Source organism: Callorhinchus milii, unplaced genomic scaffold (assembly GCF_018977255.1).
Source record: "Callorhinchus milii isolate IMCB2004 unplaced genomic scaffold, IMCB_Cmil_1.0 Scaffold3, whole genome shotgun sequence".
NCBI classification, from domain to species: domain Eukaryota; kingdom Metazoa; phylum Chordata; class Chondrichthyes; order Chimaeriformes; family Callorhinchidae; genus Callorhinchus; species Callorhinchus milii.
Window position 1 is genome coordinate 92,310,244 of NW_024704744.1, and position 18,857 is coordinate 92,329,100.

The 18,857-nt window shown below is 51.2% G+C and overlaps 1 protein-coding gene across 4 annotated transcripts in view; it reads right to left on the reverse strand.

Moving 5' to 3' along the window:
• Positions 1 to 18,857, reverse strand: part of LOC103171709 (1-phosphatidylinositol 4,5-bisphosphate phosphodiesterase beta-4) — a 123,518-nt gene that overhangs the window by 12,558 nt on the left and 92,103 nt on the right. For all 4 annotated transcript variants that reach the window (XM_042332841.1, XM_042332842.1, XM_042332839.1 and 1 more), the window contains exons 24-36: positions 17,512 to 17,636; positions 16,597 to 16,648; positions 15,713 to 15,815; positions 14,353 to 14,517; positions 13,677 to 13,881; positions 13,026 to 13,114; positions 12,266 to 12,416; positions 11,932 to 11,981; positions 9,790 to 9,855; positions 7,109 to 7,224; positions 5,097 to 5,172; positions 3,145 to 3,320; positions 490 to 591 (exon numbers count right to left, since the gene is read on the reverse strand). In XM_042332841.1, the coding sequence (XP_042188775.1) occupies positions 490 to 591; positions 3,145 to 3,320; positions 5,097 to 5,172; positions 7,109 to 7,224; positions 9,790 to 9,855; positions 11,932 to 11,981; positions 12,266 to 12,416; positions 13,026 to 13,114; positions 13,677 to 13,881; positions 14,353 to 14,517; positions 15,713 to 15,815; positions 16,597 to 16,648; positions 17,512 to 17,636 (1,476 nt within the window). The remainder of the gene's footprint in view (positions 1 to 489; positions 592 to 3,144; positions 3,321 to 5,096; positions 5,173 to 7,108; positions 7,225 to 9,789; positions 9,856 to 11,931; positions 11,982 to 12,265; positions 12,417 to 13,025; positions 13,115 to 13,676; positions 13,882 to 14,352; positions 14,518 to 15,712; positions 15,816 to 16,596; positions 16,649 to 17,511; positions 17,637 to 18,857) is intronic.

Here is an 18,857-nt window from a genome sequence, read left to right on the forward strand (position 1 = left end):
AATTCGCGCACAGCGACATCCCACAAACAGCCATGAAGCGAATGAGCAATTTTATTTGGGGAAATTGTTGCCCAGGACACCAGGAGAGAGAAACTCCCTTCTCTTTTCCAATCGCGCCAAAGGATCTTTAATGTCCACCTAAACAGGACACACCCAGTTTAATGTGGCATCTGAAGGACAACACTCCAAAGAGGCAGTGCTGACACACAAGGAAACCCATCACCGTGATCAGCTGGGGGTCTGACACACGGGGAAACCCATCAGAGTGGCAGAATTCCATCAAAGTGACAAGCGAGGGGAGGTCACAACAGGCTAGGTCAAAGTGGTAGAATTTGAGGCAGGATTTAAAGACCGAAAGGAGGGACGTGCGGGCTCCAGTGGTTAGGGGCTTCTGAAACGTCAATCCCAAAGCAAAGCCTAGGCTCCCCCAGACATATTGAGCTGTTTCTGTCTGATCCCAAGTAGAACAGACACGGATGGTCCACTTGCCTCTCTCTTTCCGCCTTGTTTTTGATGCTCTTGTCCTGGCTGATGGCTTTACTGTTCTCCATCGAGCTCTTGGCCTGGTTGGCTTTCATCTCCTTGCTGAGCCTGGGAAACAAAGCACAGGGAAGACCTTTCTCAGAGAGTAATGGTACAGCTGACGGCCTGGCTCTGTAAGCCCCCCCCCATCCAACCACCCCGCTCAGCACTACAGTTGGGTCGATCACAATAATAACAGTCCTCGCACTTGATACATACATAGAATTAGAAATATACAGTCTATTCACTTTACTATGAAGCGCTTTGAGACGTCTTGAAGACCAGATAAGCCGCTATATCAAATGCAAATATTATTATTGTTGTTATTGTTACAAAGCCTATCACGTCCGGTGGGCATCTCCAACACCTTCACAAGGTTTACTGTTTGTGGGATATTGGGGTATCCAATGAAACTTTTCTTTTGCCCAGCCGAGTGTCTGACCCATGCTTCAGAGTCTCCAAACAAAGCTGAGGTTTCCCTGCATCCCACCTACACATGGAAATCCCAGAGAGAAATTGTTGGAATGGAATGCGCACTCTCTCCCTGGAGGGACACATCCTGTTTACCTAATTCTGGAAAGTATTAGGCGCAGGTTGGCAAAAGCCAAGGCTTGGGGACCCCAGAATGTGCGTTGGGGTAACTGCTGGAGTCTAACCGGATAAAACCACATAGCTTGCCATTGATATTACTGTCCGGCAAGCTTTCCCGCGGCTTGTCCAGCTAGGACCACCCTCCCTGTTAGGGCTTTGGCTTGCAGGGTTAACAGGAGCTGAGTGGGAGGATTCCCTGGCCCAGTCCGATGAAACACTAATAGGCTTATTCAACACAATTTACAAAACGGTGCAATATACTTCTAATACTAATCCTTGAGCTACATATAGTGCCATTCACGTCAGGAGCACACCTGTAAAAGCTTCTTCTGTAGTGACTGCATGATTTGTAGGCGAACGACGCAGCCAATTTACACACAGCAGTGCCCCAAAACAGCCATGACGTGAACAACCAATTTCTTCTGGACAGCAAAACAAGCAATCCTCATGTGTACAGTGAGGTGCTAGGAGACACCCTCCGAGCATAGAAGCCTCTGTAGCAAATGCATATTACAATGTATTCAGAAATTGGCTTTTCTTTGCGTTCCTGCTGAGGTGCATCATTATATATATATATATATATATTTATATACTGTATTTATAGAGCGATGTATCCTAGCAGCCACCAGGATACAACACATGAACAAAAGAATCAGCTTTCTGATTAGAAACCTTGCCAGCAGTTAAATACTACCTGACTGCTTGCGACCACATTAAACAGGTTTTAACTTCAAGAGATCATTCCATCTTATTAGGAAGGCAATTTTGTCTCTCCCTGTGCAGAAAGAATATTATTTTAATGGCTGAGAATAACAGAGTGAATTTATTTTTAGAGGCATAGCCTTTTTCTGTGCGGATAATATAATAATAATCCTCGCCTTTACTATAGATAATAATCCTTACATTTGATATAGCGCCTCATCACGTCATCTAGACGTCTCAAAATGCTTCACAGAATATACTGTAAAGTGAATTCACTCTATATTTGTGGGCGAAACGCAGCAGCCAATTGCGCACAGCAGCGTCCCACGAACAGTCGTGGTTTGAAGCGGCCAATTTATTATTGTGCTTTTTTCGTGAGGGATTATTATAATTTTTAATAATTATTATTATTGTTAGATAGAGATGTCTCAAAGAGTTTCACAGGATATACTGTAAAGTGTAGTGATTGTGTATTTTATAGGTGAATGTAGCAGCCCAATTGCTCACAGCAGTGTCCAACAAACAGCCATGAAGTGACTGACTAATTCTATTCTGGGGGATTGTCAGCCAGGACACCGGGAGAGAGCAACTCCCTTCTGTTTTTGTAGCAGTGTCGCGGGATCTTTGACGTCCACCTGAACATGCACAGACGGGACCTGGGTTTAAAGCCTCGTCCAAATAACGGTACCTCTGACAATTCAGCGCTCCCATCAGCAATACACTGGAGCGTCAGCCAAGACCGGGTGAGGTCAAGTGTGTAATGCACAGCTTGGACCCACAACTTTCTGACTCAAGAGGCGAAAGAGCAACCAACCATGTCTGACACAAATGTTCAGGTGGATGTTAAAGATGGCCGCTGTCCTGGCCAACAATCCCCCAGATACAATCGGTCACTTACTCCATGGCTGTTAGTAGGATGATGCTGTGTGCAAATTTGCTGCCTCGTTGGCCTACAAAATACTCAATCACTAAACTTTTCAATAGATTAAGTAATGATCTCATATTCGATAGAGCAATCAGGAATACATCTCAAAGGGGTTCGCAGGAATTGTTTTAAAATACAGTGACTGTGTATTTAGTGGGCGAACGAGACAGTCAATTTGCACACAAACATCTCACCAGCAGCCACGGGATGTAGCAGGGATGGGGAGACCCTGCCTTGCTGGGCCTGGGGAAGGGTGGGGTGGAGGGCAGTAGGCAGGGAACAGGGCAGGGAGTGGGGCAGGGAGGGGTGGCGCCGGGCGGGGGCAGTGTAGGAGGCAGGGCGGGGGGTTGTCTCATTGGCCTGGGCAGAGTGGGTAGGGGTGTGGGGAGGCCTCACTGCCCTACCTGTCGTGGATGACCTTGAGCTGCTGTGTTTGTTGCTCGTGCTCACTGACCAGCAGCTTACGTAGCACATCGCACTGCTCCATCACATGCAGGTCCCGCAGCTCCTGCTCCTCCGCATTATGACTGTTCACCATCTCAGACCATTCCTTGGTCTGCTGGCCCACCAGCTGCTTCATCTGCCAACACAAACACTGTCTCTGTCACAGCAATAACCTCCTCCAGCTCTCCCCACCCCCAGCACACAGCCCTCCCACACACCTTCCCACCCCCAGCACACAGCCCTCCCACACACCTCCCCACCCCCAGCACACAGCCCTCCCGCACACCTCCCCACCCCCAGCACACGGCCCTCCCGCACACCTCCCCACCCCCAGCACACGGCCCTCCCGCACACCTCCCCACCCCCAGCACACAGGCCCTCCCGCACACCTCCCCACCCCCAGCACACGGCCCTCCCGCACACCTCCCCACCCCCAGCACACAGCCCTCCCGCACACCTCCCCACCCCCAGCACACGGCCCTCCCGCACACCTCCCCACCCCCAGCACACAGCCCCTCCCGCACACACCCTCCAGCACACCTCCCCACCCCCAGCACACAGCCCTCCCGCACACCTCCCCACCCCCAGCACACAGCCCTCCCGCACACCTCCCCACCCCCAGCACACAGCCCTCCCCACACACCCTCCCCACACCTCCCACCCCCAGCACACAGCCCTCCCGCACACCTCCCCACCCCCAGCACACGGCCCTCCCCACACCTCCCCACCCCAGCACACAGCCCTCCCGCACACCTCCCCCCCCAGCACCCACCCTCCCCACTCCCAGCACACAGCCCTCCCACACACCCCTCCCACACACCTCCCCACCCCCATCACACAGCCCTCCCACACACCTCCCCACCCCCAGCCCTCCCCGACCCCAGCTCTCCCCACCCCAGCCCCCAGCCCTCTCCAACCCCAGCCCCCAGTCCTCCCCAACCCCAGCCCCCAGCCCACCCCCAGCCCTCCCCACCCACAGCCCCCAGCCCACCCCCAGCCCTCCCCACCCACAGCCCGCAGCCCACAGCCCACCCCACCCCAGCACTCCCCACCCCTCCCCACCCACAGCCCCCAGCCCTCCCACCCACAGCCCCCCCCACCCACAGCCCCCAGCCCTCCCCACCCACAGCCCCCCCCACCCACAGCCCCCAGCCCCCCCCACCCACAGCCCCCAGCCCTCCCCACCCACAGCCCCCAGCCCTCCCCACCCACAGCCCCCAGCCCCCCCCACCCCCAGGAGTGATCAGCTGGGTATCTGAGACACATGGAAACCCATTGTGGAGTCCTGTAGCTCAGTGGTTAGAGCCCTCGCCTCGCAAGCGAGAGGATCTGGGTTTGATTCCCGGGCAGCGCAAAATGTTGGGCAAGTTTCCTTACTCCACACACCTCTGTTTACCTTGCAGTAAGTAGGAACCCGGTTGTTAGTCGATTGGCGGATTGCTTTTCTGGCGGTAATAATTCCTTAAAAAGAATTAGCCTCTTTAATCCATGACGCTGCTGTGTGCAATTGGCTGCTGCGTTTCGCCCACAAAATATGGTCAATTCACTTTACAGTATATTCTGTGAAGCGCTTTGAGACGTCTCAAAGACGTGATAAGGCGCTGTGTCAAATGCAAGGATTATTATTATTATTATTATCATCATCAGCCGGGTTCTGACACACAAGGAAACCCATCACAGTGATCAGTCTATACAAAGAGAGAAGGATGTTTCTCTCTCCCAATGTTCTGGCCAACAATCCTAACTCCAATAATAATCCTTGCATTTTGATACAGCTCCTCCTGAGTTCAGTGTCCTGACTTGGGGCTTGAACTCACAGCTCAGAGGAGGAGGAAACATAACAGTTAAATGGACGACACAAAGTCCAGCGAATGGCCTCGTTCCTTTTGTCACAGGACCCAGAAGAGATTACCTTCATCTTGTGGTCTGAAGATAGTGACTGGATTTTCATCTCTGTTTCTTTCTTCAAATCAACACAGTTGCTTTCCCTGGAGAACAACAAAGAGAAAGACAATCAATAAAATCCACTACCTTCCCATCAGCACTGTGCTCTGTCACACCGTCACACTGCACTCTGGTTACACTGTATATTGTCATACTGTGCTCTCCCACACTGTCACACTGTGCTGTGTCACACTGTATTATCACACTGTCACACTGTGCTGTGTCACACTGTGCTCTGTCACACTGTATTATCACACTGTCAGACTATGTATTGTTCACACTGTGCTGTGTCACACTGTGTATTGTCACACTGTCACACTGTGCTCTGTCACACTGTGCTCTGTCACACTGTTGTCACACTGAGCTCTCACACTGTGCTCTGTCACACAGTGCTCTGTCACACAGTGCTCTGTCACACAGTGCTCTCTCACACTGATTATGTTTCACACACAGAATGTACAGACGAAATATATACTTTACAGTATATCCTGTGAAGCGCTTTGAGACGTTTCGAAGACATAATACGGCGCTAGATCAAGTGCCAGGATTATTATTTAAAGACCTTTGTTTAGGAAGAATGAGATTCAAAAGAAAAAATGACCGCAGAGAGCATGTAAGAGTGCTGTCCAGACTGGATTATTTTACTGCACTAATTAGCCGTTCTCCCATCGAGCACCGCCTCTCTGAAGGCCAAGGGTAGTGACTGTGAAAAGTGGAGGCCACACTTTGATCAGCGTTTCTGTGCTGGGTTTGTACACAGCTATGGACCCCGCGATATAAGGGGAGATGATCCTCAGTGTGAGAGCAACAAGCTGAGTCTCAAGTGTTCTCCCGAGCTCTGCACTGGAGAGTCAGCCCAGACTGTGAGCTCAGAGGCCCCGACCCGAAGACTTGAACCCACAATCTCCTGTGTCAGACACGAGAGTAGACACACACAGTGACTGAGCCAGGCTGACACACACAGTGACTGAGCCAGGCTGACACACACACACGGTGACTGAGCCAGACTGACACACACAGTGACTGAGCCAGGCTGACACACACACACACACACAGTGACTGAGCCAGGCTGACACACACAGTGACTGAGTCAGGCTGACACACACACACAGTGACTGAGTCAGGCTGACACACACACACAGTGACTGAGCCAGACTGACACACACACAGTGACTGAGCCAGGCTGACACACACACACACACAGTGACTGAGTCAGGCTGACACACAGTGACTGAGTCAGGCTGATACACACACACAGTGACTGAGCCAGGCTGACACACACAGTGACTGAGTCAGGCTGACACACACACACAGTGACTGAGCCAGGCTGACACACACACACAGTGACTGAGCCAGACTCACACACACACAGTGACTGAGCCAGGCTGACACACACACACAGTGACTGAGCCAGGCTGACACACACACAGTGACTGAGCCAGGCTGACACACACACAGTGACTGAGCCAGGCTGACACACACACACAGTGACTGAGCCAGGCTGACACACACACAGTGACGACTGAGCCAAGCTGACACACACACAGTGACTGAGCCAGGCTGACACACACACAGAGACTGAGCCAGGCTGATACACACACACACACACACACAGTGACTGAGCCAGGCTGACCCACCAAGTTACTGAGTCAGGCTGACACACACACACAGTGACTGAGCCAGGCTGACACACACACACAGTGACTGAGCCAGGCTGACACACACACAGTGACTGAGCCAGGCTGACACACACACACAGTGACTGAGCCAGGCTGACACACACACAGTGACTGAGCCAGGCTGACACACACACACACACACACACACACACACACAGTGACTGAGTCAGGCTGACACACACAGTGACTGAGTCAGGCTGACACACACACACACAGTGACAGAGCCAGGCTGAGATATGAACTGAAACGTGAAATTTCAAACCAGTTTCTGAATGAAAGATGATGCTGAGATCTGCCTTACCCTTTTTTCTTGATGGCTTTGTCTAAAATCTTCTCGTGTGTTAGCTTCTCCTTGTCGTGCTGAGCCACCAGTCTGTCCACCTGTACGCAGTGGAGCTTCTGAGTGGAGCTCTGCTCCTGTGGACCAGAAGCTGAGCGTTAAACATGCTCTCCGCAGCTCGCACAACATGCCAACAGAACGCAACCTGGGTTACATGGAGTTCTGTAGCGTAATGGTCAGAGCCCTCGCCTCGCAAGCAAGAGACCTAGGTTCGATTCCTGGACAGGGCGAAACCTTAGGCAAGTTTCCTTACTCCACACGCCTCTGTTTACCTTACAGTAAGTAGGAACCCAGTTGTTAGTCGATTGGCGAATCGCTTTCTGGGGGTAATAATCCCCTCCCCCAAAATGTGGTCACTCAATCCACAATTGTTTGTGGGCGCAATTGGCTGCCAGGTTTCGACCTACAAAATACACAGTCACTACACTTTACAGTATATCCTGTGAAGCACTTTGAGACGTCTAAACGATGTGATAAGGCGAGAAAGCAAATGCGAGTATTATTATCGTGTTGAAATGGTTATTTAAACTGCTTCCTTCAAGAATAACAAAAACAAAACCAAGAAACGCTGGGAAAACATAACCTCAACATCCATATCTGAATGAAACTCAGGAATACAGTCACTACACCTTACAGCAAACTCGTGAGGCACTGACAGATGGTCAGAGTTCCGCAGCATGATTCCCCTCTCCTACATCACTCTACTCCCCCCACTATTCCCCTCACACACTATGCTAACCTCCCTGTCAGAGCTGTTACTGGTTGCCAACAAGTGGAAACAGCTTTGAGAATGAGGCTCATCAAATCCTTACAGTGTGGTTCGACTGCCTCTGAGTCAGAAGGTTGTTTGTTCAACCCCCCACGTCAGGACTTTGAGCTCACAGCGCAGTGCTGGGGGGTGTGCTGCATTGTCAGAGGTGCCGTCCTTTGGATAAGACGTTAAACCAAGTCTGTGCCTGTTCAGGTGGATGTTAAAGATCCCGCTGCGCTGTTGAAAAAGAGAAGGGAGTTTCTCTCTCTCGGTGCCCTGGCCGATAAACCCTCCAGATATAATTCAGTCACTCTCTTCCTGGCTGTTGTGGGATGTTGCTGTGCGCAAATTGGCTGCTGCCTTCACCTACAAACACACAGTCACTGCACTTTACAGCAAATCCTGAAAAGTGCTTTGGGACGTTTACACAATGTGGTAAGGTGCTGCATCGAATGCAAAGGGTTATTATTCTGCAAAAATACACCCAATCAGCAATGAAATGAATGAAAGCACCATGTGAAATGATTTGTGCCTTGCACACGTTCATTACAAAGCTGCAGTCGATCAAGTCCCACGCTTTGCCCGCAGCTGTTTAACACAAGCCAGCATCACTAATATCTGCCAACATCTGATGCAGCTCTCGCTCTCTCTGAAAAAAAATCTCTGCATCATCAGCTTCTTGGAGAATAACGTGGGTCCCTATTAAACGGCAGTGCTGTGAGCTTTGTGCTTCAGGAGATCATATGAGCAGCTCTTTCCCAGAGCAGCAGAAAAGACGTCAGCTTTGGTGGGTGGGGGTGTGTGTATACACCTTACTGACGTCAGAGGGTGAGAGGGAGGGAGTAATCGTGACATTCGAATCGATTCCTACAAACACAGCGTCTGCAAACAAGCCTCGTTGCTTGATCAGGGGGAGGGGAAGGGGAGGGGAAGTGGAAGGGGACCCCGAGCAGGGGGAGGGAGCCATACACACGGGCAGAGAGTTGGGTTTTAAGGTTGGATTCAAATAATAATAATCTTTGAATTTGATATAGCGCCTTATAACGTCATTGAGATGTCTCAAAGCACTTCCCTGAAAATACTATAAAGTATAGCGACTGTGTATTTTGTGGGCGAAATGCGGCAGCCAATTGCACACAGCGGTGTCCCACAAACAATCATGGATTGAGTGACTATTTATTTATTTACTTTTGAAGGGAAAGCAATCTTCCAATTGACTAACAACCGGGTTCCTACTTACTGCTCGGTAGACATAGGCATGTGGAGTCAGGAAGTGTGCGTGCGCAATGTTTCTTCCTGCCCGGGAATCAAACCCAGGTTCTCTCGCTTGCGAGGCGAGTGCTCTAACGACTAACAGGACGCCATACACAATTCCCTACACAAGCTGCAGATCGTCCAGAACTCTGCAGCTCGTGTCCTTTCCCAATCCTCACCGTCAGCCATTCTGTCCGCACTTCCTGGAACTCCATCCAGAGTCCTTCCACCTCGCTCCCACCCTCGCCTTGTTCAAGGCATGTCTGTAGGGGCTGAACAGTCTACTCCTGTTCCTATGTTCCAATCCACGGCTGTTTGCGGGACACTGCTGTGCACAATTGGCTGCCGGGTTTCGCCCCAAAAATACAGTCAATTCATTTTACAGTCTATTCTATGAAGCGCTTTGAGACGTTTAAGGCGCTGTATCAAATGTAAGGATTATTATTAGGATTATTATTATTAACAACTGTGGGAAGTGGGATTCCCATTGAGGTGCAAAATGAAGAGATTTTTCACACTTGTCGTTGTTAAATGTTGGGAAACAGTGATGGGATGGGAGGGGTCGGAGTTTGGGTGGGATGTGGGCTGATGGTCTCCCGTGGGTGGGCTGTTCTGATGAACGCAGCAGATCCTGTACCTTGGAGTACTTTCTCTTCAGCGAACTCAATTCCTTTTGTTGCTTCTTCAGTAATTTCAAGTAGGGCTAAAATGTAAAAAAAAATGATTTTACTGTCCTCGCTTGAAACTCACCCTATCTGCCATTCCCTATCCGCTCTCTGCAACTCCATCCTGGATAAGGTGACCGTATTTTGTGAACCAAATCCAGGGACACATAGAATCATAGAATTATACAGCAAAGAAGGAGGCCATTTGGCCCATCGTGCCTGTGCCGGCCCTTGAAAGAGCTGTCCAAATTAATCCCATTCACCTGCGCTCGCCCCATAGCCCTGCAAATTTCTCCTCTCCAAATATCTATCCACATCTCTCTTGAAAGTTGTTATTGAATCTGCTTCCACCACCATTTCAGGCAGTGCATTCCAGACCCGAACAACTCCCTGTATGCCCTATGCTCAGGGATGTGATAAGAGTCAATAGGGAGACATTATACCCACTGGTCAGTGAGTCAGTGACTACAGGGCATCAATGCAAGATAGTTAGTAACCGAGCAAATGGGTAGGTTAAGAGTAATGTTTTCACTCACAGAACGGTTAGGATATAGAATGTCCTGCCAGGAGCAACGGTTGAGGCAGAATCCATAATAGCTTTCAACAACAACAACAACAAGATTCCATTTATAGAGCGCCTTTCACGTCAGGAGGACGTCCCAAGGCGCTGCACAGTTGGGTCATGACCCGAGCAGGGGGGAAATGGTCAGGGTGAGGGGAGGGAGGGGAGGGAGAGAGGAGGGGGAAATGGTCAGGGTGAGGGGAGGGAAGGGAGGGAGCGAGGAGGAGGAAGAGAGTCGAGAGGGAGCTGAAGGCACGGTCAAAGAGAAAGGTTTTGAGACCGGCCTTGAAGGAGGAAAGGGAGGAAGCAAGGCGAAGGCACTGGGGGATGGAGTTCCAGAGCCTCGGGCTGAGAGGCTGAAGGCCCGACCACCGATAGTAGGGCGGTTGGGGCCGGGGACGTGGAGCAGACCGGAGCCAGAGGAACGGAGGGTACGGGCAGGTAGGTAGGGGGATAGTAGGTTGGAGAGGTAGGAGGGAGCAAGGCCGTGAATGGCCTTGTAGGTGAGGATGAGGATCTTGAAATCAATCCTCTGGGGGATGGGGAGCCAGTGGAGGCGAGCGAGGGTGGGAGTGATGTGGTCCGAAGCCTGGTGCGGGACAGTACACGAGCTGCAGAGTTCTGAATGACCTGCAGCTTGTGGAGGGAGGTGGCGGGAAGGCCGGCGAGGAGAGAGTTCCCATAGTTTCCTTTCCTTTCAAAAGGAAACTAGATACATACCTAAAGAGGAGTAACGTAGCTTAGAGGGATATGGTGGGGAAGAGCAGGTAAATGGGATTGAAAGGATTGCTCTTAAAGGAGCAGCACAAACACAATGGGCCGAATGGCCTTCTTCTGTGCTGTATACGTCTATGGCTTTATGGTTCTAGCACGAGTGAAGTTACAATACCCAGTGTGCTCTGATTACCTTCAAAGCCCTCCATGGCCTTGCTCCTCCCTACCTCTGCGACCCACAAACCCCATATCGATCTGTCCACTCCCTCTGCTCAGCAGGCGCCACGTTCCCCCGCCTGGCTTGTCCCACCATCAGCATCGGTCCTCCAGCCTCTCAGCCTCCATCTTTTGCAACTCCGTCCCACAGTCCCTTTGCCTTGATCCCTTCCCTCGCCTCCTTCTAGGCCCGCCTTAAGACCTTCCTATTCGACCGCGCCTTCAGTCACCCTCCTAGCCCAACCCTCCACCCCTTCCTGATCCCAACCCCCTGCTCGGGTCCAAATCCCTGACTGTCCAGTCCCTTGGGACGTCGTCCCGACATGAAAGGCGCTGTATAAATGTAATGTGTTGTGGCGTTTGTTGTTATGATGGAGTAACAATACCCAGTGAGCAGTGTGGCCACTGTGTGGTCAGCAGCAGCATTGACTACGCAGTGTGGAGGGACCAGGCCGTAGTGGGGAGAGTGGGTGTGGGGGAACAGCTGACAGCTGAGCTGTGACTCAGGGCGACCTTGAGAATAACTGGGCGTGTGCTACACACAATATAGCTTTTTGGGGAAGTTTCGAACACGATGTTAGGTCACGCTATCGTGTTTTCAAAAAAAACTCATTAAAATTACCTTCATTTGCTTCAGGTCCTCAATGTTAACCTGAGATATCACCGCTGTGTCTGTGAAGAGATTAGATTGCAGCACTGAGTGTTGGGCATGGACTGAAGTTACATACAGAGCGAGATAACACGCACAAAGGCCGTTTGGTCCAACTAGTCCATGTCCGGGGTTTATACTCCACACCATCTTTGTCGTTTTCTTCACACCAAATCAAATGTAAGTTAGAAGACAACAACAACTTGCATTTACACAACGCCTTTCACACGGGGCAGCGTCTCGGAACGCTTAACAGTGGGAGCCTGACCCCGAGAGTAATATTGTTGTGGTTTGCAGTTGTTCTCACCTCTCTTGGCATTGTTGCCAGTGCCTTGGCCTAACGTAGAGTTGTGCCGTAGTTCGGAGCTCAACTGGGGAGTCACGCTGCTCTTGCCCATGTTACTCTTCCCTTTCTTGTCATTCTTGGAGCTGTCGTTCGGTACGTCTGCAATGTCGCTCTGTTTACAGTCAGAGAGAAAGGCCCGTGTGAACATCATTGTGCTTTACTGCCCAAGTCAGCAGGAGCTGCCCAAAAGCAACTTGCATTTATGCAGCACCTTTCACATCGGGAGGTTGTCCTGAGTTGCTAGGAATTGGGATCAGGAGGGCAGGGAAGGTAGGAGGGTGACTGAAGGCGCGGTCGAAGAGGAGGGTCTTGAGTCAAGGGAGGGGGCAAGGCGAAAGGGATGGATTTCTGTGGGATGGATTTCCAAAGCCTGGGGGCAGAAAGGTGAAAGTCTGATGATGATACTAGAGCGGGCAGGGAGGGGGACATGGAGCAGGCCTCAACTACACAAAGCTCTCAGCCTGGTTCCGTTGCTCACTTGTGCGTAGCACAAGGTTGTGGGTCTGAGCTCCACGTTGGCGACTCTGAGCCACTGTCTAGGCTGAAGCTCTGACGCATTGCTAGGGGGAGTGCCGCACTGTAGCAAGTGCCGTCCTTCGGATGAGACGTCATAATCAAGAGACATGTGCCTGTTCAGGTGATCCTTAAAGATCTGTCTCGCTGAGTTATCAATAACTGCAGGCTACAATCAGTGTTGAGGAGTTGATTATTTTTAACGTACAGTTTCGATTCCCATTGCCCTCATCTGGTCAGCTCGCTTCTCCATCACTGACAAGAACTTCTTTGGGTCTGATAGAGCGTCCACAATGTCTGGTCAACAAACAGAAAGAGGCAGCAGAATAGGAGCTCAGCATTAATCTTTATACAACAATTTACACTCACACAACAACGACACACAGGGAGAACAGCACGTCTGAGTGCTTTTCAAAGACTCAGTCAGAGCCGGGCTGACACACACACACTGAGCCGGGCTGACACACACACACTGAGCCGGGCTGACACACACCACTGGGCTATGGCTGACACACACACACTGGGCTACGGCTGACACACACTGGGCTATGGCTGACACACACACACTGGGCTATCTCGCACACACACACTGGGCTATGGCTGACACACACACACTGGGCTATGGCTGACACACACACACTGGGCTATGGCTGACACACACACACTGGGCTATGGCTGACACACACACTGAGCCGGGCTGACACACACACACTGAGCCGGGCTGACACACACACACTGAGCCGGGCTGACACACACACACTGAGCCGGGCTGACACACACACACTGAGCCGGGCTGACACACTCTGCCACAGACAAGCCGTAGCTGTTTATTGATGGCCCTGAACCTAAGCAGCTTTACCTCCGAAGCCGTCAGGGACGTAGGTTTTGAGGACAATGTTACAGAAGACGGTGGGCAGAGAGAGTGGCTTGTTGCCCTCGTTTCTCAGGGAGATGTGCCGGTAACCCGCCTGCAGCCCGTCCAGAGGCAGGATCCGCTGGCCAATCAGTCGGCTGTTGTCGTCATAAACCGCTATCCTCAGCACAGCCAGGTCAGGCAAGATAACCTGCAATACAGAACAGCTCACGTTGTCTTCACACGACTCCTCAACCAACGAGCTCATCCTACACAGCCACTAGGAACCACAGCGCATGGCGCACGCTCATACACACTCACCCACTCAAACCCACTGACACACACACTCACCCACACAAACCCACTGACACACACACATAAACATACTCACATTTACTTACACACAGGTACCACACACATTGACTCACACACAGACACACACACTCACACACTGATGTACATACAGAGAAAAGACCGTGTAGATGTGACTGTCGTGCTGCTGAGCAAAACAAATGTCACACGTTGATTCCCCATCAAGTGCATTTTTTGTAAAATCTAGTCTTTGTAACTGACTTTAAGAACTGATTGAAACACAGTGACACCCAGTCCAGTCTCACTTCCTGTACACCGACCGCCACGTTCCCAGGAAGCCAGGAAGCAGCCGACTGAATCTGGGACGTACCTTCCGGAATACAAAGGCCTCCTCGTTATACACAGGGTTTAAGCCGTTGTTCATCACCATGCGGGTGCGGAACTCCTTGCGGATGGTGTCGGTGGGCAAACCGTACATGTCTACCTCCACGTAGGTCCCAATCTTCTTGTCCGACAAAAACTGGCCGGATATTACCTGCAGCAATGACAATTACACAACTGACGTGAGTCGGCCATTCCCAACCGCTGCCCTGAGCCATTCCCAACCCCTGGCCTCAGCCATTCCCAACCCCTGGCCTCAGCCATTCCCAACCCCTGGCCTCAGCCATTCCCAACCCCTGGCCTCAGCCATTCCCAACCCCTGGCCTCAGCCATTCCCAACCCCTGGCCTCAGCCATTCCCAACCCCTGGCCTCAGCCATTCCCAACCCCTGGCCTCAGCCATTCCCAACCCCTGCCCTCAGCCATTCCCAACCCCTGGCCCTCAGCCATTCCCAACCCCTGCCCTCAGCCATTCCCAACCCCTGCCCTCAGCCATTCCCAACCCCTGGTCTCAGCCATTCCCAACCCCTGGCCTCAGCCATTCCCAACCCCTGGCCTCAGCCATTCCCAACCCCTGCCCTCAGCTCAACTCTTGCTTTGCTGGTGACTATCTGATCTCTGTGTGTCCCAGTCACTGACTCCCCACCAGTGGAGATCGCTTCTCTCTCCTCACTGTGAAACCCCCTCATAAGAAGACCCTTCGGCCAATCTAATGACATCCCTCCAGAACACCCAGTGTCCTGTGTGTAACCAGCGTCAATTTCAATTTCAATCCCCGACTATCCTTCTTCCACACATCCTAGGCAGGACTACTTTTCTCCACCCGTCACATCGGCTGCCTCCGACCGTAACACACCCCCAACACAGCCAAAACCCTTGTCCACCCTGACTACTCGAATGCCCTCCTCGCTGGTCGCCGCAGCTCCACCATTCATAAACTGATTCAAAACTCCACCACTCATGTCTGCACTAAACTCTGTCCCCCATCAGATCAGTCCTCGTCAGGCTCCACTGGCTCCCAATCACAGAACGGATTGATTTCAAGATCCTCACACTCATCTACAAATCCCTTCATGCCCTGGCACCTCCGCGCCTCTCCAACTGGCCACTCCACTGGCTTCTACGACTGGCTCTGGCCTCCTGTTTGTCCCTCATCCCCTCCGCTATCGGCGGCTGTGCTTTCAGCCATTCCGTCCCGAGACTCTGGAACTCACTCCCTCAATCGTACCCCCTCCTTGTCCATCTTCAAATCACCTCTCTCCTCCCCTCAGCTGAAGGTCAGGCTCTGTCACTGTTAAACGCTCCAAGATGCTAACTGTTTGATATCAATGCAAGTTGTTGCTGTTTTACCTCTACAGAACAGGTGGCTGCAATGACCCCGTCCACTGGGGTCTCAGAGAATGGGTCAAAGGTCCGGTCTGGGCGACGCATGAATTCTGGCTTCAGGAGATACCTGTTACAGAGTGAAATCAAATACACACAGAGTAACACTGGTGTAGCTTGTCATAAATACTCCTCAACACAAGCAGCAAGAATAACAATAATAATCATTCCATTTGATACAGCGTCAGGATAAAGGCATCTCAAAACATGTCACAGGATTTACTGTAAAGTGACTACAGTAAAGTCACTGTAATTTGTAGGCAAATGCATCAGCACAAACGGCCATGGAGTGAGTGACCGATTTGATTTGGGGGATTTGATTTGTTGGCCAAGACATGGGGAGAGAGAAACTCCCTTCTTTTTTCAAATGAGATCTTTAACATCCACCTGAACAGTCACAGACGGGACCTCGGTTTAATGTCTCATCCAAAGATCGGCACCTCTGAAATTGCAGCGCTCCCCCCAGCCCTGCAATTGAGCGTCAGCCTGAACTAGGAGCTCAAAGTCCCCCACGTAGGGCTTGAACCCACAACCTTCTGACCGAACAACAACGACTGAGAGGCCAGAGTGTGAATGACTGAACTGAGCCAGGTTGACACACACAGTGACTGAGCCAGGCTGACACACACACACACACACACACACACAGTGACTGAGCCAGACTGACACACACACAGTGACTGAGCCAGACTGACACACACACAGTGACTGAGCCAGGCTGACACACACAGTGACTGAGCCAGGCTGACACACACAGTGACTGAGCCAGGCTGACACACACAGTGACTGAGCCAGGCTGAGATCTGACAGGAATCACTGTTTCTCCAGGAACACTCTGTGGCAGCACTTACCCACATGAGCCATTGTATTCAAACTTTCCCTGGTTCAACTGCATGGCCAAATCTGTCATATAATCACAAGATTCCACAGTCAGACTCGTTCATATATTGATAATCCAGAAAATGTCACAGGAACATGATAGTGGTAAATGATTACGCTTCTAACTGAGGTAAAGAAGACCCTTCGGCCCATTTGATCTCCCTCCAGAAAACCCACTCTAACGTCCCCCTATAACAGCATCCAGTTGCTTTTTAAATGAGTCCCAGTGTCCTGGCCTCAACCCGCCCTTCCTGGTAACCTGTTCCAGTCGTTAATTACCCTCTGGGTAAAGAAACACTTCCTGGTGTCTGTCCTGAAATTGCCCCTTTACAGCTCTAACCCTGTGCCCTCTTGTTCTACTGTCTCGGTGCATCCGAAAGTAATGATCTGGGTTTAATTTTCAATCTCATTTAAAATGTTACAATCTCTATGAGGTCCCCTCTGAGCTGTCTTCTCTCAAGACTGAAGAGCCCGATCCTGTCTAGTCGTTGCTCGCAGCTCATTCCTCTAAACGTGGGGATCTGCCTGGTTGCTCTGCTCTGTAGCCCCCTCCCTCTCCACTTTCAAATCCCACCTAAACACCTTCCTTTTCGATCATGCTTACGGTCACCTCCCTACCCCTCTCTCCCCTTGGCTCGTTGTCAGACTCTGTCACTGTGAAGCGCTCCGGGACGCTACCCCACATGAAGTACACTCTATAAATGCAGTGATTCTAGGCCTCCCCCCTGCCCCCCCCTCACTGCATGCTCCTCAGCTCTCTCAGCTTTGCCATGTCTGCCGGTGGAAGCAGTGCTGGCTCGGGGTGTGGTTCGAAGCGCAGCATATGTAGGGGAGTAAGTGCCTGTGCTTTGGAATGAGATTTGGACTGAGAGGAGAAGGTTCCCTACCTGGGGTCTGGAAGTTGAGGGAGACCATCTGGCAGCCAGCGTTCCAGAAGATCTGAGGCATGTAATTACTGGAATCCACTCGGCCTCCCTTAGGGTAAATACGACTCATTTGACGTTTATTATAGCTGAACCTCGTTGAGGAAAAATGGACTGGAAGGTCTTCAGATGCAGGCTCTGTACATGTTTATACTTCAGCACCCTGATTAGCATTTACTTCCCATACAAACCCACTCAATCAAACAAACAAAAATAATCCTTATGTTTGATATAAAACACCTTTCACCCCAGGAAGACATCCTTCTGCAGGATTTACTGTGTGCCGGCTCTATTTTATAGGTGAACATAGCAACCGAGCTGGCTGCACGCAGCAATGTCCCGCAAAAAACAGCCGTGACGAGTAACTATCCTTGTGTTTGATGTGGCTCCTTCCACGTCGTCGGGAGGGCATCTCAAAGCGCTTCACGGGATTTACTGTGTATAAAGTGTAGTAAATGAACTGTTTTATTTGGGGGGATTGTCAGCCAGGACACCGGGAGAGAGAAACTCCCTTCTCATTAACGTCCACCTGAACAGGCACAGACTTGGTTCAACGTCTCATCTGAAGGACGGCACCTCTGACAATGGACACCTCCCCCCCAGCACTGCATTTGAGTGTCAGCTTAGACTGTGAGCTTAACGTGGGACTTGAATCTACAACCTTCTGATTCGGAGGCCAGAATGCCACCAACTAAGCCAGGCTGACAGTTGTAATTCCCTATTATTTTCTATTTGCGCATAAACAGGGTGTTAAAAAATTGGTCAAAATTGGTTAAAACCTTGCACATGTTTGCGGATGACACCCAAATCTACATGACCCCAGGTCTTGCTTGTCAGACATCAAGGCCTGGATGAACAGAAACTTCCTGCAGCTGAATGTTGATAAGAAGCCATCCTCCTTGGCTCCTGTCAGCATCTTCTCACCTGTGGCTCTGACCTCCCTAACCTTCCCTAACTTTCCTCACTTAATGAACCTGCGCTTAACTTTGGTGTCAGGTTCAACCCACAGCTGTCCTTCCTTCCCCACATCCGATCTGACTCGGCCCGCTTTCCTCCACTTTTGCGACTTTGCCCGCCTCCGATCATAACTCACACCCAACACAGCCGAAACCCTCGTCCACACCTTAGTCACCTCCCAATGCCAATCATCACAGGAACCACCCCCCACCCCCCGCCCCCCATCCCCACATTGCAGGACAGATCCATTTCAAGATCCTCAAACTTACGTACAAGGCATATCAAGCCCCTGCACCTCCCTACCCCCCGAGCTGCTCACTCCCAACTCCTCTAACCCCCTCACCCCTTCACTC